This window comes from Anguilla rostrata, chromosome 3 (genome assembly GCF_018555375.3).
Source record: "Anguilla rostrata isolate EN2019 chromosome 3, ASM1855537v3, whole genome shotgun sequence".
In the NCBI taxonomy this organism is placed as follows: Eukaryota; Metazoa; Chordata; class Actinopteri; order Anguilliformes; family Anguillidae; genus Anguilla; species Anguilla rostrata.
The window spans coordinates 55,687,956-55,711,053 of NC_057935.1; the positions used below are offsets into that span (position 1 = coordinate 55,687,956).

A 23,098-nucleotide genomic window follows, 5' to 3' on the forward strand; every position below is an offset into this window, starting at 1 on the left:
GACCCGGCTGTGAGATGGAGAGCCTGGTTATGCTGAGCAAAACCAGACTCGGCGTCCTCACTGGTCCTAAACAACTACAGGTTTGTCCATGGTTTGAGGGGGAGGCAGGGGGGATGTAGGTGTGCGTGGGCTACATGTTTCTTTGTTCTGATTTATATACCTGTACTATCCAGTAGATGGAGCAAAATGATTTCCGTAAGCATTTAGGATCTCCTCAAACCTGAAAATTTAACTCTAAACCTCCTTTTTGTCAGTGAATTGTCAATGAGTCATTGTCTGTGTGGTAATGGCATTACCCTGAATGGTTAATATTTGACGGGGCTGACAGGATGCAAACATGGTGGAAGAAAAGCAGTGATGAGGCAGACCATCCCCAGGAATGAATGGCAGAATGTACGGCAGTAATGGGATGAAGAAGCGATTCCATTAAGAAATGTAATGATGCTGCTCATGTTCTGAAAATGAGGCGTCATAAAAAACAGCCGCGCTGCCAAATAAAGACAAATTGGCCGTTAATTGAACAGCAGAATTATTAGATCGATCTGCTCAACATCTTTACGACGTTCCTCAGGCAAATTCCATTTTACTGTATTTCAGCTGTATAATTTATATTGTGCAGGAAACTAATATCAAAGGCAATATTAACACATAAGCTGTCTCTAGGGACTTATGAGGCAGTGTTTTTTTTTCCCACAGAAAACAGAAATTGCCTGACATTACCCAGTTCTTCATTGCAAAATCTTTATCTCAGGATTTGGCCATCAGGGTTATTCTACAGTGCAAATGAAGTCTAAAATGAATGGATTTAATATTAATGTAGCACATGTTTCTCCATTTAGTGATACCAGTAGCATAATAGCCCCTGTGGACATCTAGTTTCACACTGATATGAAAGATTTATTGTGAGATTGTTTTTTGTTTCACTGGTTTACTTTTTTACATCAGAAATGAAAACATTGATTATTATGTTCATTTACCATAGAATTACACGTTTTAAAACATATTCCTAATTACATTTAAATGATGGCCTATATATTGTACTAAACGTATGTTATAATGCAAATCACCACCCCACACTCTACCCTAGTGTGCATCCCTATAGTCCTAAACATGTTCTAGATGTATCCTGTAATGTTAAATGTCATTTACCATATATGTTAATGGGTATCCCTATTTCACAAGGAAAAACAGAAATGAAATACTTTCATTAATTACATAATGATTTCTTGGAGGGGAACATTGGTTTTGGTGAACTGGGTTTTAATCGAATGAATAGACACAAATAAATACAACCCCTTACCTTTAGGGTCATTAATCCCTCTGATGCAGAGTCTGTATCTGAGCAGTTTTCTGTGCCTTCTGCATTCCTCTGATTCCCCTGATCTTGTCTCGGACTGGCAGAGATCGAGACAGAGACATCCACAAAATTCCTATAATTTCCTGCATCTCCTGCGTGCTCAGTAGTGTTGCAATCTGACCCAGTTTCCATCTCCAAGAAAACCCTGCTTTCTGGAATCTCACACCTAGCACGGTGTTCCGCAGAGGCCTTGGACGAGCAGGGGGACCCATGTGGAGTTCCCGGTGGGTCCAAGAGGTGGCCGTTGGGACCTCGGGAGTCTGAGCAAGCCTTCCATGACCTCAAGACCACCCGTGGAGAACCTCCTTCAAGACTGGCAAGTGATATGGCCTTACATGAACCGGAGTCAGGAGACATAGCTGCAGCACCCATGTTCTCATTTCCTGGGTTTAGAGGCATGTCTCTGGTAAAAAGACCTGCCCTCTGACAGCAGGGGGAACCCAAATGGGACCCCTCCCCGTCGGGAGGGGAGAAGGACCGGGCAGAGTTCCTCCACTTCCTGGCCGTCTCAGCCACACTGCTAAAGAACCTAAAGAGACCTCTGAAATGGCCACCTTTGCTATCAGCAGCAGGTGCCGTGGACAGAGCGCTGTGGTCCTGGATGCACTCAAAGTCTGCAGAGGCACAATCCGAATCGATCGTCTTGTCCAGGGAGTGAAGCTCAGAGTCAAAACTTTTCTCGGACATGCCAGAGGACCCTTTTCCCATGAGGGAGATTTTTCTTAGGTAGCTCCAGACATCAGCTCCACGTAACCTCCTCCCGCCCTGTGGCGTCTTGGGGCAGTCCCTCCAAGGATGCTCTTCATGGGCAGATGAGCTGTTGATGTTTGAGACGTTGGGGTGTGCTTTCCCTTTTGCGTCGGTTGCCCCTTCGCACATTTTGCTACCATTCGGGCTGCTGGATAGGTCTTGAGGCAGCTGATGCTTGTTTTCTGAGGAGCTTGTGAGATCTATGTCCTCGATTGAGCAGTCAAATTCCTCTGTGTGACCAGCATAAGAGTGCCTTTTGCCTTTGCTCCTGAAGGGTCTTTTCTGAGAATCTGTATGGCCAAGGTAATCCTGGCTGGGAGATTCCAAATTAGGGTCATCTTTGAGAGTCCTGCTGAATTTTGTCCCATATAGCTTGAAGGACTTCTCTTTGAAGACAGAGGGGGACTTCAGCTTCTTGAAGGACCTGACTTTGTCAACAAACGACAGTTGCGGGACGGAATTTTCCCCAGGGAGGATCATGGAGTGGGGCCGCCTCTCACACCCAATAGTGGTTTTCCTCCGTGTGAGAATCCTCCAGATCCCGGCTGTTCTGGGCTTTCTGGCGGATGCCACCCTCCCCCCATCCTCCAGGTTCGGACAGGGGACTGGGCCGTCCTCCTGCCCACGGTCCTGGATCCGCACGGTGCCCGTCTCGTTCGCAACATCCAGGGAAACATTGAAAACCCTGTTCACAAATCCATTTGGGTCTTTGTGCTTAGTGATGGGGCTACACACTTCTTCCATCATCTCATCTTGGAGGCATTGGTCAAAAAAGTGCATCCATGTCCATGACTGACATTCGCAGGGCTATCTGCACACAGAGAAAACAGATGGCCTTCAGGATCAGGAAGTAAAACACACAGAGTTCAGTAAAATATGTGCTATCTACTTGGGAATAGCCAAGAAATTGCTATACATACCATCATAAAAGCACACACCCACAATTGCACTAAAGCAACATATGTGGCAACTACAATAAACAAAAAATGTCATACCCACAGTTTAATGATTTAGGTTAAAACCTGGTCAAAATGTCTTTACCGCACAGCCAATACATTTCACTTAGCAGCATTAAATTGTCAGCTGGATATACTTTCTTTCTTGATTCACTACCTGCCAAGCACCAGTCTTGGCATTTTTGCAGTGTACATTGCATGCCTGGATAATTAATCTGACAACATAAGCTGCCAGGTCTTAAATCTTTCAAATGGCCTCAAACGAGATGCTTAATACAATGAAATGAACACCTGTCTGTGCAGAAACAAGGAAGTCAACCTGAACTAACGGAGGCTCAGAAAATACTAGAAATGCTACTAACACAAGCAAACACCACAAAAGGCCCAAAATCATCTACGCTTATATTCTATATAATTTTGTTTTCTTGATAGCACCAATATGGACTTTTGGTATAATACTGAGCTGTTTTGTGTAATACTGAGCTGTTTTGCATCTGTGAACAAAAAGAAGGTAGCCATTATTTCTCATGGTCTTGACCCATTTCTCTGCACCCCTGCAGAGTTCTGCTGTCCACAGATCCATCGGGTTCCCCGTGTATGTCACAGGCCTGCCTGTGCGGCTGGGTCACGGGCACATGCCTCTGGTCACACAAAGCGTCCTGTGTTTGCAGAGGCTCCATGCTGAAAGCAGAGCACAGCAGCGGCCGTGTTCGAGCTCAGCAGGCCAGACTGCATGGCAGCTCTTTAGCTCGTGCTCGCTGCTACGGGCTAACTGAAGAGACATGCTGGGCCCTTGCTAATCATCATGTCATGGACAGCGTGTTACCATGCAGCAACTGTGACTGGGATAATGATTGCACATTTACGCACATACACACACACACACACACACACACACACACACACACACATACACACGGGCAGGAGTGATCACATACATATGCACACAAAGAAATAAAAAAAGAGAAGAAAATTCAAGGCAAATATTTCTTTGGCAAACTTCATTATCAATTTATAGTCACTCTGTGCTTCACAAGAAAGGGAGCTGCACAATTTGCTTTTAACGCTTCGTAACGCCACCCCTCCCCCTCAAACCCCCCCCCCCCCCCCCAAAAAAAAACTTCACCTCACAACCCCTTTGATACTCTTCTCAGTGATAACACTATGTCAGGATAGCCCCAAAATCACATTACTCTTCTTTTCACATGATACCCAAGAATTTCTTTGTTCTCTCATTGATGTCATGCAGTTCTGCTTCCAAGTCAAAGGTCAAAGAGGAGCCACATTCACTGGCCTTCCATCTCTTCTTGGGACCCAATACTAGAGCTAGGGTTTAGCTCCAGTGAGATTCGACAAAGACTCCCTCTATTAATCTTCACTATAGATATATGCTTTAATAAACATGGTCTACATATAATTTTTAAATCATACTTCTTTGCTGTAACTCTTAAGCAAACTGGCCTTTCTTCAGAAGTCACTAAGGGGTAGATAAATGCAATGGCTAGTAACAACAGCATTATATGTATTCCTGTATATTGTTTCTGAAGTTTTTTTATACTATTTCAGTTCTGGTGTATGTTTTTGATGGGCACAAACAGTTTTTGTGTGCAATAAAGAATATTTTATATAATTATAAAAAATGTTGACCACTTGTTACCTTTACATTGGCTGTAATACGGACATAGCAGGTCCATAGTTTAAAGTTTAAAAATACACTTGCAGTAGTTCCAGAGCAGCTTTAACAAAGATATTACAGTATGTTTAGTAGGCAGTGCATATTAACACAATAACTGTAGGGTATAAACACAATCAATTTATAGTGTACACTCATTATAAACAGAAATATCAATTTTTATATTGTGCTGGGTACTTTTGACTACAAAACCAGGGCAGGGGTCTGGCCAGGCTCCAGGGTGGAGCTGGAGACTAAGGCTGGATCTTGAACTATAGGCCTCAATCCAAGGGCCATTGTGTGTAAAAACGTACAACAATCAGAACAGAGGAGAGAATGTTTCTGTCAAAGGAATTACCCTTGCCTCCTTACTCAGGAAGGACTCCACTGGTCGATCTGGCACATGTGGTCTGCCTATGACAGCTGGGTATGATGTGTACTCCACTGACTGCGCAGGTCAGCCAAAGGATGGTGTTGAACAGTGTTACAGTCCTCTCCGTTCCCCACTGTCTTTTCCATTCGTTTATGTGTTGCAAGGCATTAGGTGGCCAGCGGGTAGCGGAGAGGAATGTACTCACCCTAATTGCAGGCCCTGGCGGCTCGGGTTTATAAGCTCTTCCTCTACGCTCCTCCCTCTCTTCTCTCCCCTCTCCATAGCAGGACAAACGTTTATTTTTTTAAACTTTTTTTTATTTTTGCACTTACAACACCCACAGACACGCCTTTCACATCTACACACACCCTACATATAGCCCACAAACATGCGCCATTATTGTAAAGAATTTCTAATGACCTATTCATTTAATCAATCCTACTTTCTTTACCTTAACCTCTCCTACTTATGTTGAGAATTTGAACAAGCATTCTTAACAACATAAGAGGAGAAAACGTGCTTTTCCGCACTCTCCCAAACGACAGATGACATTTGATGTTGACAGTGATGAGATGGGTCTATGAGTCTATGAACACAACTACGTTTCCCAGATTGGGAGTAACAGAAAGGATTGGGGTTAAAGATTGGTTTAGATAAAATTCCTAACCTCTAACTTTCATCTGTTACTCTAATCTTCAACGGACTTGATTTGCCCTTGTGCTCACGAGGTCATCTCCTCAAAACACAGTTGTGAGCACAAAATGGTATGTATGCTAGCCTGTGACTTCAGGGACGCACAGTGAGAACTCAACCTCAACTTTGCAGGCAAATACCTTTGTTTTCTATCCCTGCGGCAAGACCGATTCACACCTGAATAACTGATAGTTTCTATCATAACCTACCATAAGGGCCAAACATTTTCTGCATCCTATTTATAAAACTATATAAGGAAAATATGTATTGTGTATGTCTTTGATAAAAATAGGCGCTTAAAATATTATTTATTATTCTTTCACTGGAATAATATGACATATGCTGACACTGTGCAGATACAGGCCTGGACAAAGCATCAGGCTAATACTTTTTTCTGTCCTCAGTGATTAGACTGTAAAGATTATATCTATGGTCACTACCATTTAGCCACTGGGATGCCAGCTGAAATGCCCTGTATACTGCTCCTTTGGCAAAAAGCGACTACAAAATAAAGGCAATGCAATGTAAAATAAATGTAATAAATGTAAATGTAATAAATGCCAAATAAATGTAATGTAAAAAATGTAATGCTGCCTTCCAAGCTGTAAATTACTATTAAGATGAAGGTAGTGTAATCCCTTAGCATTTTTTATGGTCCTACGTTAAGTGGAGATTCAATAAAGACAAGCAGAATTTCTTGAGAAATCTAATCTAATCTTGCACAAATCTTGTCAACTTGTCAAGTTTGCAATATAACTAAGATTGTGTTATTTAATTCAATTGGAAGGCTCCCAAAAATGCTGGTTACCATAAGAAACCAACGGGGTTTTTTTTCACTCCTGTCTTAAAAGGATATTAATAAATAACCAACTGTAAGAAGGCAAACAGAATAACCCACTAGAGTTACATCACCAAATAACATGATTATAGGAAGTAAACAGTCTATTTAAAAGTCCAGAGAGAGCTGACGTTTTTTAAAGCAGTTCAGAGCAGAACTCTGAGGAGATAGCAGCAGTTCAAGAGTCAGGGTCCTTCATGACTTATCAATTCAGGCATGTCAATGGGGAATCTGCTCCTCCTGCCCTCTTGTGAAACTTGTAAGCAAACATCAAACAAAATCATTCCCCACATGATCCTCAAAGCAAGCTGACTACACCAAGCCTTGAAGGAAACCATTTCCCTCAGCATTTTAGGTGAATATGGTACAAATATATTTGTTATAACTTTGATATTATAATTTTGATTCATTGCTTATCATTGCAATTCCCATAACAAACAAGACAGCTTTCATTGTACCCATTTAAAAGGCGACTTATTTACGCGAAGTTCCAAGCTAAGAGACAGGACAATGCTGTGCCTAGAACCTGCCAACTTCTGATAACAAGGCCAGGTCCTTCAACACTCCACCACCCCCAAAAAGCAGGGACAGCAGAATCAGGAGTTCAGATGGAGTTATCAGCCTCACACAAGTTATGCTATTGCCCTTTGTCCACTGGCTGAAGGAGAATTCCCAACGGTTATGCAACAGATCAGACACTGGATAGGGCTCTCCTGGACAAGCTAAACAAGGTAACTGGAATTCAACTGCAACTCAGCATCAGATTCTGCAAATTTTCCAAACTGTCTGTAACTTTCACTTTTTTACCACAGTCAGGATGCACAAGCTGCACAACTCAATGTCTATGTAAGTCTAACTGGCTGACTGCAGAATTACATAAAGCAGCAACTTTCCATCATCACATTTTAGAAGAGAATGCACACTACACTTGCCTGCATTCTCCCAAAGTGAGGAGGCTGCAGTGATGATCTTAGCTTTCCAAAATTCCTCACTGAAAGAATGCACTGGTAAATGTATAAATAATATTATTATTATGATATTCTGAACAATGCTCATCACATTAATACAGATCTGATGGACAATTACCTAACCTGAAATCATTTTGTTTTAATCGTAAACATGCTTGGCAGTGAGCGGCGAAATTCTTATGCATATTAAAACATGTCATCACTATAAATTTGGCTGCTGGCAGGACAATTTTTTCTTGGAGGTACTAATGAACTTTCTCTGATAACCTTGGCTAAGAATTTTAATGACTTATCAAATTATTAAGAGAGCACACATTCCTGCAATGGACCTATTGTGAATAATAAAAAGTTCCATTAATATTCTGACCATGGAAACTATACTGCTGAAGAATGTGGGAGACAAATTGAATGGATCATGCTGATAAACACAGGGCCAAAGGTTTTTGTTGTGTTCATTTGTGTTAGTAGCATTTCTAGTATTTTCTGAATGTTTGTTGAGGTTCACTGTTCCTTTTTTCTGCACAGTCAGGCATTCATCTCATTTTATTAAGCATCTTATTTGAGGCGATTTGCAAACTCTTAAAATTTAAGACCTGGCAGCATATGTTGTCAGATTAATAATCCAGGCATGCAATTTACACAGCCTAAATGTTAGTACTGGTGCTTGGCAAGTAGTGAATCAAGAAAGGAAAAATATACAGCTGACAACTGTGAAAAAATGACACAGACAGGCCTGCATTACGATGCAAAAAACCTCTTTGCTGTTATTGTCACTATGACATGTAGAAATTCAGTTTCGGTGGTGATTGTTAATGCATCGTCACTGAATACAGTAGTATCAAGCTGTAATCTCTTGTGAAGATGTATATTAGATTTTAAAGCATCAGTCTTATAACTCTAGGACTTACTCCAGCTTGATTATTTAAATGGATGAACTTTCAAATCTCAAATAAATTACTCAAAGGAAAGGGACCGAACATAGAACACACACACACACACAGACACACACCTGGGACCTCAAACTCAGTCCTGAAGGAGCTAATTTAGTGCATTGATTTCACTTCTCTTTGATAAATTTGTACATGAGAATGGAATTTAATTATTAATATTAGGTTACATTCTGCAAGAGTTCAGTTGTGAAGTAAGTTCAAAGTATTTCAGAGTAGGGGCATGTTATAGCATGATTGGTGTAGGAACTAAGGTGGGAAAGAGGAGGTACTGAGCAATAGTAAAGCAATTTTCACCATGTGGGTTGTAAGCACATTAGAGTTTTGTGTTTTCTAAACTGAGAACAGCACTTGGGAAACTTGTAAAATGGGAGGTACAGCGGTGCTCACACTAAATAACATCAATTTTCGCTGTCTAACCACATGCCCACTGGTGACAGAACTATTCACACTGAATTCAGAGATGCTAGTTACTAAGTTACGGGTTGGCGGGGCCTAAACTACACAGATAACAGAGTTCACTACTTATCATGATTTCCCACAGAAATTGCTATAATGGTCACAGACTCTAACCTCAGGTAAGCACACACAATACAGATACAACCACGGAGAGCCACACCAATAGCCCAAAGGCCACAGCAAATTACACTCAGCAGTCATACAGTCAGCACTGGCACAGTCTGGGTTCCACACCAATCTTTCCCTCTCTCTCTCACACTCTTTCTCTCTCGTGTGATGACCTTGTGATGATTTACAGTCTCTGCAGCTTCCATAACCTTTGGAATTTGTACACAGGAGTACAGGCATCAACTTGTTAAGACTCATAGGCTAACCAAGCTTTGGGGAAAAAACAGAAAACTCCCAGCCTGTCATAATGAATAGAGTCCCTCTGGGACAATGCAGCCTGCTCAGCTTTTGACAAGAGCAGCCCTCGCAGAGGATATCCGTGTCTTGTGTTTTGTCTACAATTCCGGCGTGCACAAGAAGGGGCTCAAGTTTAGCCAGTGTATTAAAAACACCTCATTCACATGATGGGTAGCAATTTCCTTTCTTTGATTTCACCTTTCATTGAACCTGACTCATCCACAAGTTATCACACATTCAAAAGATTTCAGAACTCCTGACTTAAAGCTACACAGAATGAAGCAATACCTATATCCATATCAGCATTAAGCAACACCTGTGGCAAAATCTGCAAATCAGATGACTCCTACTGAGAACCCACAAATATCAAAGTACTGTTTTCAGAGGGGTTGCACTAGTCTACGAATGCACATTCAGCACAAACTGTACAGTTTCACCTCTTCTGGTTATTATGACAAGTCTATGAAATTCTCGCAGCCCCACCATAGCACTGTATACAGTACTCTCAGTTGGCTCTAGGCACTTCATTTCAGATTGGTTGCAGAGAATGTTCACAGTGGCTCAGTCAGAGAGGGTGGGGAGAAGTGTAATGAGAACAGGATATGATTGACTACATTTTTCCAGAAAACAAAATCACTGTTGAAAACATGACAACAAAGCATCAGAACCTAATTCGACTTCATTGAGACATGACAGGTCAGTGGTTAAAGATTTTTAAATAAGGATTGGTTTGGTTTGTGGTCAGAGTCATATCAAAGCAGCTTTCTTTAGAGAACACTTATGAGCTGAACCAAAATGTAAACACTCGTGGAGTCACCTCTCCCAGGACAAAGGTCAAACAGTGCAGGTCAGCAGCAGTATAGGCACACACATACACCCTGACTCTTGCAGTTCTTAAGAACAGGAACAAAAAAGGTTCTGGGTTCTTTCTAACCAACAGAGATTAAACTGGCCACCAAACCCATAGATAACTAGTTAATGATTCAGCTCCGTTAATTTGTTTTAGTTCTCACTGGTCCACAAAGTTCCTCTTCGTTTTATGACTGTTAACCATTTCTAAGCAAAGTCCAGTAAAGACCTCTAGTTACTGTAGCACACACGTGTTTCTGATGATCATGCATGCACAAATCTGCACAACATTCCTGAAAAACTCAATTATTTCGTACGCTACCGAATTGGACACAGAAAAAAACGTAGCAAGAATTTAAAGCGGCAGTCCCGAATTGGTGACGTTCCACTTGATCAGAGACTTGTTTTTAACACAGGACTGGGAATTTAATATAGCCTACTGATTTAGAATAGGTAAATATCAATAGGTAAACAAATCTACCTACGGGTACAAATAAAGTAGGCTAACCTGAACCTGAACATGAAATCATAATATTCCAGAACGCAGTCCCAAGTCATGAAATAAAAACAAACTTCTAAATAAAATATAAGTGGCCATTGGCTTTCTCTAACATAGTATCTAAATCGGCATAATCTTCAACATTTGATACATTTATATCCCTTAAATTAGGCTACATCACTCTTGAAACTGACAGGAGAACTTTCATTTAGTCTATGACATCATGTTCTGCTGTCTCACTATATGTTATTTAATACTTTTTTTAATGCTGAAATGTCAAAACATACTCATTTCGTGTAAAACTAGCACTTTATCTTTTTAGTTTGTCGTTCAGAAATTTGCCACAGCACACGACAGATTTGTTTAAAACGCACACAGAAGAAACAGACGTTCCCATGTCCAACTATTTTCTGCGGGATGATTCGGGCAACAGTTATTAAAAAGTTATTAAAAGTTACAAAAGTTATAGTCAACGTACCGATATTCCAGTTCACCAGTCTTAGTCTTCATTCGGGTAAATCAACGTCCCAATGTTCCATTTGTAAAACCGAGTCACTTACTGAACTCGCTCAAATGGATAATTCCAAATTGCCGAGACTATCGTACTTTCGCGGCTCGGTAGCCCGGATACTTCAATGGAGTGATGAGAGACACTGGGTTATCGTAAAACAGACACGCATGCTCCCCTACACAAGACCCTACCGGTCAACGGACAGCTCATAACCGCATTCTCTGGACCACTAGAATTTACTTAACGAAAGTCCGATGAATTCCGACCGGGTCCTTATTTTAATCCTAATAAGTGTTTTACTATCAACGTTTTGCCTGTAGTCAAGAAATCAGATTTCTTGAGTGCTTGACAATATGTATGTTTGGTGAATGATTGCAGAGAACCGTTTTGAGCCAAATATATGTAGGACTGAAGTAGCATGAAGTGCTACTGACCCAAACAACATTCGAAGACGAGTGTAACAAGCAACAAAGCAACAAACCCAGGGTACACACTTATAATTTAGTTTTAAGAAAACGTCAATACAAAAGGACAACAGGACAGACAAAACAAGTAATTTACCTTCTAAGCAAGGGGACTGAATTAGTATTTATTTTATTCTCATATATAAAACATTTTTATACTTTATATGCTTGGAGGTGGGGGGGGGGGGGGGGGGGGTCATTCTGCATGCCCAAATTTCAAACATCATGTTATTGCCTGATTTGGTAGACTTTCTTCCTGGAGATCTCTGAAAGTCAGTCTAATTGCATCACGTGTGTGTGTGTGGGTGGGGGGGATTCTTCTATTTTATCTAAACTGTCTATGTTTCATGCAAATATATGTATATATATATATATATATATATATATGTGTGTGTGTGTGTGTGTGTGTATATATATATCTACTTTAAAAATTTCAACTCGTCAAATGAAAACAAGAGCAAAACAACCGGAATTCAGAGAACTAAACAGTACTTTGAATGGTCCAAATGTGACACAAAAACATTTCCTTTCTTGCTCTGTTTTGAGGCTATTGTCATCATACACACAACAGTGTTTCCCCCTTCGTACACAAGAAAAAGGAACTCTCATACCAATGGGTTGAACAAAACATATCCACAGTTTGACAAAGAAAAGAAGCCACACATTCATTGCATATGAATATCTGCAGAAAATGCGCTCAATTCTTGTATAGGCCTGTCATGCAATATTTTGCTTGCCTTGTAGCAGTTAGTGCCTTGTCAATCTTGCACTCCATGAAACAGCATATAAATATACACACATATGGCAGGCTGTAGAAATAATCTCCCTGTGAGTCACAGCAGGAAAGTGCAATGTCAGTATCTCATGATCTCCAAAGTGATTACAAAAACATCAGGAACAGTTTCTGCCTGCTGAATTCCTCATACCTGTCCCAGAAGAAAGAAGGTGTGGCATTGCAGACATGTACATCCCTTTAAAATTTGAACTCTCTTTAATTGAACTGCGGCACTATCACTCACACATACACATACATAGCTATGCTCCCAGTGACACATTTAACCATATACAAAATCACAATGCAAATATGAATGGTATGTAAATGTTTCATTTTTGTACAGTATGAACATTTTCCATTACATTTCTGATTCTTTATAATGCATTGGCCAGCAATGGTGATCTATGTAGAGTTTTCTGTGGATGATATCACAGGTTTTCTCATTGTTCAGAACAATGAACTTCCTTCCTGACTTCCTGTGAGAAATTCCTAGCCATGTAGCACAATGCAGTTTGTTGGAACAAAAGGTCCACATTAACATTTTGGTTTGTAACAAAGAACAACATTGGAGTTTTTAGGTAACAAAAACTTGAGGCATGTATTCAGTCTAATCATAATGCTCTTGTCCTTAAAGGAAAAGTCCAACTTTTGGATAAATTTGTTTTTTTCCTATCTTACCTATAGTTAGATGATAAGATTGATATCAATTTCATCTCTGTGCATCCAGAACAAAAATATTAGACAATATCTATGGGCTGCATGCTCACTGTTCTACCACTATGAATGACTGCAGTTGGAAGCAACATTAGATTTGCTAATTAGTGAGGGAAATACACCTTCCAGAATCTCCAGAAGCTGAGTTATTTTCACTGGCATCTTGCATGTTTTCAACGAGTAAAAATAAAAACAGAAAAACAAGATCTTAGTCCTCTGTTTTAGAGGCAGCTAAATTCAGAACTATAATTGGCAAATACCCATATATCCATCCACTGGGCACAGTGATTAGTAGCTATGCAGCTCCACTTGAAGCACGAGTTGCCAGGTATGCAGTACTATTAGCTGCAGTGGGAGTAGCAGTGGGAGTGCAAGTACAGTATACCTGGCATACCTGGCAACCCCCAACCTTCTGCAGCCAAAGTGACAAACATGATTAGTATAGGTTAAGGCATATAATGTTCATAATTAAATTGTGCAAACACTAGGTTGTTAAATAATAATTTATGATTTAAAGCAGTATTTAAATGCTGGTCCTGCTTTCTCAGTGATAACCAGGGCACAAGGAGACATTGATACAGTACACCCAGCAAAGTAATACATTACATGCTACAATAAGCTAATTGATATGTAATTGTGCAGCAATTAGACTTTCCACAGAAGCCAGCTGAAGTTTAACCAAAGCTTAATTACAGCTATGCTATTCAATGGGGTAAGCCTAGATATCCATAAATAAAATGTGTTAATTGGTTGTCACCAGACAAAGGTGCACAGCTTGGCTTTGAGCTCAGCATTGTGCCCCACAATATGCAGCAGCAGCAGGGCAGGCTGTGGCTGTCCATTTCAGTTTTTTCACATATCTTGTCAGCACTGTCTGTCCATGATTCAAGAACTGCAATTCTCATTTCCAAAAAAACGATTGTGTTATAAGTGCACTAGACCTTAGGACTCTATTTCAACACAGCATGTTTGGTTCTGAAATGTTAATACATCATTGTTCATTTTTTTGTTTAATTGGTGCTGAAAACATTCAGGTCTGATCTGTGTTCTTTCTAATGTTGATCTATGTACATTGGCAAAAGAAATAGAAACTTTCGTATTTATTGAAGCCAAAAGATTTACAATACTGGGCCATTTGCTGAATCAACCATTCTAGGTAGTTTAATTTGTGCTTCTTGATTTGTTTCAGTTGGGAGGCAAGGAATTACACTTCTGAGAAAACAACCAACAGTTAAGGCAAGGGTTTCACCAGTTATCAAAACTCTTGAACAATATATTTAGCTTAAGAGAAGCCACATCAGTTACTTAGCATACATAATGCCATCTTTCCAGAGCTATCACATTCTTTTATTGCATTCTTTAGGCATATATATAGCTAGCCATGACTGGTCATTCAGAATTAGAATTAGAATTGAATTAGAATTCAGTTCATAAGTCAGGCTCGCACAGACATGAGTAAGAGGAAGATACTTTATGTGCCACTTTACAGGCAAACCAATCGATCTGGCGGAGTTACTGTGAGAACCTATCATCCCAGGTGACTGAAACCCTCCAATTCGTGGGGAGTGCTAACAGACCATGGGGCTCATCCATGCACAGTGAACAGTGCCTTAGCAGGATGAGCCTCCCAGCAACCCTATGAATTACATATTCATCAAATAAATATATGCAGGTTAACCCCTTAAAAGGAAATACGAAAGATCTGATTTAGAAATGGTGCATTGTTGACATTCTGAAATCAAAAGCTAATTTCCCCACATCACACCTTAAGCATAGCCTTACACATTATTTCTCAAACACATACTGTTAAGAATTAATTATTAATGGAAACCATCATCTGATTTCAATAGTTCAAGTTAAGTGCTAATTGTTTATTACCATTTAAGTGCAAACACTTTTAATCCTAATCACTCACACCGTTCCACACTATTTTCCCTCAGAAAATGCTTTCAGTTATTATTTTCTCCAATTTGCGTGTGGTTGAGCTCATCACAGCAAACTCTGCATTCAGTTCAAGAGGGCCCAAAACAGCGTGTGCACTCTTCTAAAATGTGTGCTGTCAATCTGCTTCTCCTTTTCACACAATCTACCAGTTAAGCTTGCACAGGCATTGAGTCAGAGAAAGACAGTTCAGTTGCAGATTCTGGAGACAGACTGTGGTAGCCTGATTGACACAGATTTCCCACTGACTGAGCTCCCTCCCTGCCAATTATTCACGGGCCTGTGGGATTCGCAGCCACAGCTGGGTCTGGCTTTGTCAGGGTTCAAGGCAAAATCTTGGGACCCGTCCATACACTAGAAGAGCATCTTACCTGGCTATAGGAAATACTCACGTCTCTATATCCCAAAGCGCACTTGCAGACCCTCCCCTGTTCATAACATTTATATAATTATACAGCAAAAAATATTGGTTTATCTTATACAAAATGCCACTACTATGAGGAATCTTCCCCTGTCCTTTATTATGTGTATTTATGTGTACACGACTCACAATTGGAAAGCAAAGCAAAATAATGTCAGATGTGTTTACATCAACACGGAATCTGTATATCTCTCTATTTTTATGAGTAGAATATACAGCACATTTCATAGTTCAGGCATAGACATATCTGTACCTGAAAATGTATGTGTGTAACATGCACTGTGTGTATCATAGCTGATCACATATTCTTACAAAATTCCCAAATTCTTCAATTACAATTAGTGTTTAATGAAGTTGTTGCGAATAATCATTTTGTTGGGAGTGGCTTCCTAGACCTCCATTTTGAAACCCTGACTTAGCTCAGGACACCAGAACTCTGCAACAAAGGAGTATCATAATCGCATGTGCGCTGTATAGTTTGCTTATATCTTTCTCCAGTCACAGTCCAACTGTGGACAATTTGGAGCTGCTCGTGCAGTCTAAGTGCAGCATCCATTATGGGTTCCCATGAGCGGCAGTGCATTCATTTGGCCCTTACCTCCATGCGATATGACCCATTGTGCTGTGAATAACTCCAGGCTCATCTGCCTCACTGAGCAATGGTCAGTAGTTGCGCCTGTTCTATTATTTATCTGCACCAGGGCTAGCAGGAGTGGAAGGATCATCCGAACGAGAAGGGCTGCCCATCCTGGGTTAAATATTTTATTTAAAGTGCCTGGAATGCTATTTTGTGTTATAATACATTCTATTTATATTACAACATATTGGGACTTACATTAAATCCCACCACCCCTCCAGAATCCTCACAGAGTTTGGTATTAAACATAACAGTGATGTAAACATCACATAGAAAATAATTGACTTGCATGCAAGGAATGTCTAGCTTCTTTGAACTACTGCAAACCAGACAAGAAAACCACTTTTACAATTCCAGTTATGTCAAGACTCTCAGGCGACACACTGGAAAGGATATGGCCGAGCTGAAGGTATGCATTTCCTAAAAAGTGAATAAACAGCTGAAATGCTAGGCAGGAAAACAGACTGATTTCCTCCTCTTGCCTCAAGTGCTTTTTCTCTGCAGCCGCTAGAGAGTTCAGCAGCCACGTGCTATCAGAGGAAAACATCAGAAAACAGGAAAATCAGTTACAATAAACAAGATCAAAGACAGAAAGCCACAGCTAAACCAAGCCCGTTTCCGTTTTCAGAGATAACTTGGAAACTGCATATTTCTTTGGAATTCCAATTAAAGACAATTTCACCATCAATCTATGGCCAACAAAGCCAACAGTAGCAAGGTTTGAAAAAGATTTGTTTCATTAACCTGTATGCCATGACTCAATGTTTAAGGTTATGACTCATTACTGCTTACTTTCCTAACACATACTTAGGTGTAATTAATTATTAATTCCTCTGTTGGAGCATACAGAGGTATAAAGATAAAATTTTATATGGAGACGGGACTCCATGCATCCACCCATTTTGTAAACTACTTATTTCTGGTCAGGGTCATAGGGGGCTGGAGCCTTTCTCAGTAGACGTTGGGTGAAAGGCAGGAATTCACCCCTGACAGGTCACCAATCCATTGCAGGGAGACAGGACTTGTGTGCACAATAATACGGCAATAATACAGATTCTTAAATTACACTAGTGAATCCTGTGGTATAGTAGTCTATTGCGCCTTAAAGTCACTTTATCAACAGTTTTGCTCCATCATGGACTGTCGGTGTTGTACATAAAAATACTCTATGGAGTCACCACAATATTTTTTTCTATTATGCATGGAAGCTGTTTAAAGAGCATAAAAGAGTGAAGAGCTTCATCAGCCTCATTGTTGGGGACATGTTGTTTGTTGATATGTTATTTATGTTTATCCCCCAATTCACAGAGGTCTGTAAAGCAGCCCCCCCCCCCCCCCCCTCCTAGGGTCTTCAACCTCTGGCACTAAGCCTGAGGTGGCAGTCTCTTTGTCACTTCAGAGATAAATGCTCTTTCTGTTCACATGAAGCAATGGGCTTCCTAGACCGAAAGCATAAATCAGTCCACACAAAAACAGACCAACACTCGAGGGAAGGAAATGATGGAACTTTGACTTTCACCCAAAATCCTTAAAAACAAAGAGAATTATTCACATCAGCTATGTGGAAAAGTGGTTGATGACAATTATTCAAGAAAAGAGCTCCCTTGTTCTCAGTCTGAGTTCATTTTTATTTTTCAAAAGTAGCAGGAACAGTCTGTCACATTCCACACACAGCATCAACCCACGTCTGTCATTAACAATTAATAAGACACGCAAGACAAAATGTACCGTATAGAATCTAATACTGACTATAATGAGGCAACGTGGCGTGTAATTTCTATGCAAGTTTCCTATTTATTTATTGCTCGTGGGTTTGGTGTTTTATTTGTGTCCTAATTTAAAGGGAATTTCCGAGAGAAGACAGCAAACACAAAGGTGTTAATGAGAAACCATGACAACGTGATGTATCCATACAATATGTGTCTGTGTCAGTGATTCGGTGGTATGGATCACAACCATGGAGGGGCCGCTTTGTTATGTTATTATGCCTTTAATTAAACGTCCAGCCCCTGGTCTGCGCCAGTACGGCTCCACATCACTCCAGCCCCCATAACTCCACCCCCTTTGCCTCTGCACAGATATCACAGGTCCAACCAAGAAGTAGGCGCATTGTTCTCTCAATGGTGGCTGGGGTTTACCTCCAAGGGGAACCCCTGGGAAAAATGTCTAGCAAATCCCTCAACCAACTGTATCCGCCCCTCCCTCCTCCCCCTGGGAAAAATATGACTAAAAGCACTCCCCCTGAGATCAACAGAGCTCCTGGTTGCCGGTTTCACTGACCTAGTTGGAAAGAAATTATGTAAGACCAAGAAATCTATGTAAGACCAACAAATCTGCCCCATTCTCCACTACAGCACTCCGCTTCACATGAAAGCATTGAGCAATCAAGTGGATTTTTCTTGTTTTTTCCATGAAAATTGTTGAAGTTAAGTGAGATTGCGTGCAGTCTAATTACCATGCGCACTATCAATAATGAATAATCCTATTTCTGCCATCAAGACATGCAGAAATGTCTCCCTTTTGAGATTTAATTTGCTCTAACATTGCATTAAGCAGTCGTCTAAAGGGAAAGGGATATGTTGGATTTTACAAGTTCAATCTTTGCATATTTGGCTTGCAGCACAGGTTGATCAAGGGTCTTATTTTTTAGCCATTGGGGAAGTGTTCCATGACGTAAGCTTTGAAAAGTGAATGGATTGAGATTTCAAATGACAATTCAATGTCTTACAACACAAATGTGTGATCTCTGCAAATGTTTCTGAATCGTCTTTTAAGCTGGGATGCAGCGTTACCTCATTGCACTATTTAAATTTTTGGTGAAATAACTTTTCCTCTATCATGGTGTATTCATATTTTCAGATATTTAAAATCAAACAATGACAATCTAGTCAGTGACACAGACAAATGGCAAACCCAAATGTGTTCATATTAAACTATGATGTTTGTCGCTTGCACATTCTTTCTGTGGGTTCTGTTTTTCAGATTCATTAATCACTCATTTTGCAGTCATACAAAGACCCTCACTCTCTCTCTCTTTCTCTCTCTGAGCATAATAAAGACACTCATCCGCACAGCCATCCTTATATTCTTTGAAAGTTTTCACTGTTGCCAGCGCACATTACACCCACTCAAATATGAAAAAGAGAGAGAAGAAAGAGAAGAACATTAAAAGACTATCATGCAGGTGTTGAACGATGGCCTACATAGCTCTGCCCCCCTGTTTTTTTTCCAGATGCGGTAGCGGTAGCAGAGGGAAGGGGTTTCACCTATTTCTTGCATGATTAGAACAGCCAAAGTTACGTAAGATTTCCCACTGATGACACGTATCACTGCTTGATTGAGCTCTTCCCCTTCCCCGAGGAATGCTCGGAAAGACTGAGGTGCCTCACAAATTGTTCATCCCTTTCTTTCTTTTATAGCGCCGACCATTTGATGCCATCAGACTCTTAAGTGATGCAGAGAGCTGTTGCAACGAGGTTGGTCTCTGTGGCAGTGGCAGATCTGTCTTATGCAGGTGAAGGAGGAAGGACGTCACACTTACTGCTTATTTCATGGCCTGTTTGAAAAGCCCCAAGGGTCTGTTCCTTTCTACTTATCTGCAGAGAGTCGCAGAGCTGTGAATTATTAAATAAATATTTGTCACAAAAAAGCGCAGAAAAACAGTCAATGATATTTCCCTCTCCTACGGCAAAGCTGGACTGGAAAGTATAAAAGGATCTTGGGAATAGGTCTGTGCACAGCTGTGCATAAGCCCTGGGAAATATCAAGAGATCAGCCCAAACAGCCTCATCAGCTTTAGGGGCCGGCTGCAGTCCTAAACAGAACTATTTTTATGTTATGAACGCTGCAGGAACAGAACCAAAAGTAAGAATGCAGCCGAAGGGCTTGGATGAACGTCAAGGATGCTTTGGTTGTTATTATTCATTTTGGAGAGCTTTGCAGGCCAGCAAACACAAACGAGGTGCACGAGGCAAGTTCTCCGCTAGATACAAACATCAGGAAATCTAAAAGCTGCCTTTCTTGGAATAAATCTCAAGGGATACTTGCCACTGCTAGAGGCAAAACCTTCACTCACCTACTGGGGTGTAGGCTGTCTGCAAAAAAACAGGGTATTGCACAGTAGTGGATGAATACAGCAGCTGTTTTTGCCATTATGAGAGTGGTTTAGAGTATATTGTTAGGTTGTAGACATTCAAAAATATCTATGCTACATGTCTTGCTTTTCATATCATATTTCAAATGCCCAGTCTTTAGCCCAATATTCCTGCATGGAGGAATTTCCCACTGGTATTTACTTATTCACTTTGGGACAAAAAAAAATCACATTTCAAAGTATTAGGAGTAAAATCCCAGGTCTAGAATGGGAAACTGAATTGAAAACTGATTGTACATTGGATGCCAGTGCAATTTCACTCACCTTGCTTCTTCAGGAAGGGTGGTTCTGATTGGAGGACAAGATAATACCCAATCAGGGGAATGGTTGCTCATGTACTGCTTGAGCTGCAAAGCAAAGCAATTGACTATCAGGCATATTCCTGGCCAGCCTATACAGTATAAATTTTCCATTGTAAGCTTGATGAGGTTGGATCATTATATACAGTACCTTCTCACTTAATGGTCTTGAATCAACCTGGCTCAATGTATCCCTTTCCCACCACAGAGCCATAGACCTTATACCCCTTTATACCCAAAGAACTGAAACCAAGCTGGATTATTTAAACCCTTTTTCACTATATAGCTGCAGAGCTTGTACTAGGCCAGCACATTATACCCATTTTACAACAGAAGAGCTGGAACCAGGTTGGCCGCAGTAGCTCACGCTCCAGGTGGTTTTACATTTGTGCTATCAGCCAAACTGATCTTGTCTCTTCAGCCTGCTGTCATTACTTAATTACAAGCCCACTGTACGGGTAGAGTCAGCATGCCTCATACTCAACATTGCCTCAAGCAGCAGTAGAAAATGTTGAAGGTAAGCAAAGGAGTCCATTGCCATTACTGATCATTATACTTATTTTGCTTTCATAGAAATGAAAAACAAGAGCATAAACAATTCAAGCTCAACCATTGTTGCCACCTGGCACAACTTCCTCTCTCCAGTGTTTCTGAGGAAATAGCGCTCCGCAGCACCACCCACAGTGACATATGGCTTTAGGCATGTGTGACGTCATGCTCTAACAGCTCCGGCCACAATGGAAAAAGCGATCGCGCCATACTGGCATGGTCAGCTTTGGCTCCGGTTCATATTCACCAGGTTTCAGCTCTACGGTGGGGAAGAAGCTGACCTATGAAAGAAAGAACAGACTGTTTCCATTACGCCGTATGAAATGTATAGGCTCTATGTGTTGCATTTTGTGTGATGCATTTCCCTGCTGGACTTCGCTGATTTAAAGTGGACCACCTGTCCATGTCCACTATATTTGTGATATATCGGTCCTTCCCAAGATAAATGAACCTGGTGTGAAGGTTGAAATATATAAAAGTGCAGTCTATTTTATTGTATAGAACAGTAACTTGGGCAAGATTTTTTGTTCTATTTAAACAAAGCATGATGGCAGATGCAAGAATATTGGAGGCATTGTGAGCACAGTCTGCTGACAAATAAATAAAAAAATGCTTAAAGCTTTTGATTTACCTTATATTATTCACTGCCTTTCTGAATGAACAGCAGATTAATGTGTAGATGAAACATAATCTAGGTTTTCAAAAAGAAATAAATAACCGATAACATCATGACCATGAGCGCTGCTTTGAAAATGACATGCTTTTTCAAATTTCAACAAAAGCGGAACAGCCATTTCAGATCATTCTTCCTATTTTTGTGTTAAGAAATAGAAATAAGTATGACCTCAAAGTTTATATTCACTTCATTCCGTTTGAACAATAGTTCAGTTCAATAGTTTAATCGTTTTAGCAAGCGAAGCTTTGACTCTATTAGACAATATGGAGATGTATAAGAACATATCAGGTGTTCCATGGGAAAGCTTTATTTTGGATTCATTTCACATTGGGCTTCAAAATATTTATGAAATATGGTATTTGGAGCAATAGTAATTTTGCTAAATAGCTCAGCTTTTCAGACAAATGGAAAACTCACAAGACAAAAAAATGTGATGATGGTGATGGTAATAATAATAATACAAATACTACTACTAATACTACTACTAATAATCATCATCATCATCATCATCATCATCATCATCATGTTTGAAGCTATAACACTGATTGAGCCCTGCAGCTGCAGTAACGTGTTTGACCGACTAATTCCCAGAGTACAGCCATAGGGGTGTCCCAGTTGTAGGTGCTTCCTTAAAATCAATGTTAAAATCAATGGACTGAGCAGTTTCCAAGGGAATAACTCAGCTTTATTGGACACTGAATTCTTGGGAAAAGTGGGGAGGTGTCTGAAGGAGATGCGACTTACATGCTGAGAGATTACATACTCACCCAGTGCAAAGGACCTGGTGAAAGCCCTGTGCACAGAACTGGTTGAGCATTGGGACTGATACTGTGTGTGTGCGTGTGCGCGTGCGTGTGTGTGTGCGTGTGGGTCTGGGTGTGCATGTGTGCATTCGTGCGTGGTTAGGGTTAGGGCTATTCTGTGAGTTGGTCCTCTTTCTCAGTACCCTCTATGTGGCTCTCTGAGCAGTCAGAAAGCCCCTTTTGCTCTTTGGTGGGGTGATACTGGTAGGATCTGCCAGAAATGAGAAATGTACTCAAGCCTTACAGTCACAGCTGAGAAATCTTTACAAATGAAATGACAGAAGAGAGGCAAGCTAAAAGCTCAGAGTAAGGAAGCTACCGTCATCTAAAAAAACAAGTTTAAATATACATGGTTGCCGTGGGAACAATCCTCCTCAGTGAGTGCTGAC

General features: G+C 40.6%; 1 protein-coding gene across 1 annotated transcript; it reads right to left on the bottom strand.

Annotated features, from left to right (window-relative positions):
• Window positions 1-156: 156 nt before the first annotated feature.
• LOC135251199 (uncharacterized) lies at window positions 157-11,673 on the bottom strand. The gene is made up of 2 exons (XM_064328396.1): window positions 11,245-11,673; window positions 157-2,918 (listed from the first exon to the last, which is right to left on the bottom strand). The coding sequence occupies exon 2, from the start codon at window positions 2,885-2,887 to the stop codon at window positions 1,208-1,210; it is 1,680 nt and encodes a 559-aa protein (XP_064184466.1). The 5' UTR covers window positions 2,888-2,918; window positions 11,245-11,673; the 3' UTR covers window positions 157-1,207.
• Between the last annotated feature and the right edge of the window lie 11,425 nt (window positions 11,674-23,098).

What these genes read in the sequence shown, in the direction of transcription:
- LOC135251199 (XM_064328396.1), bottom strand. Translation starts at nt 2,887, where the DNA reads ATGCACTTTTTTGACCAATGCCTCCAAGATGAGATGATGGAAGAAGTG.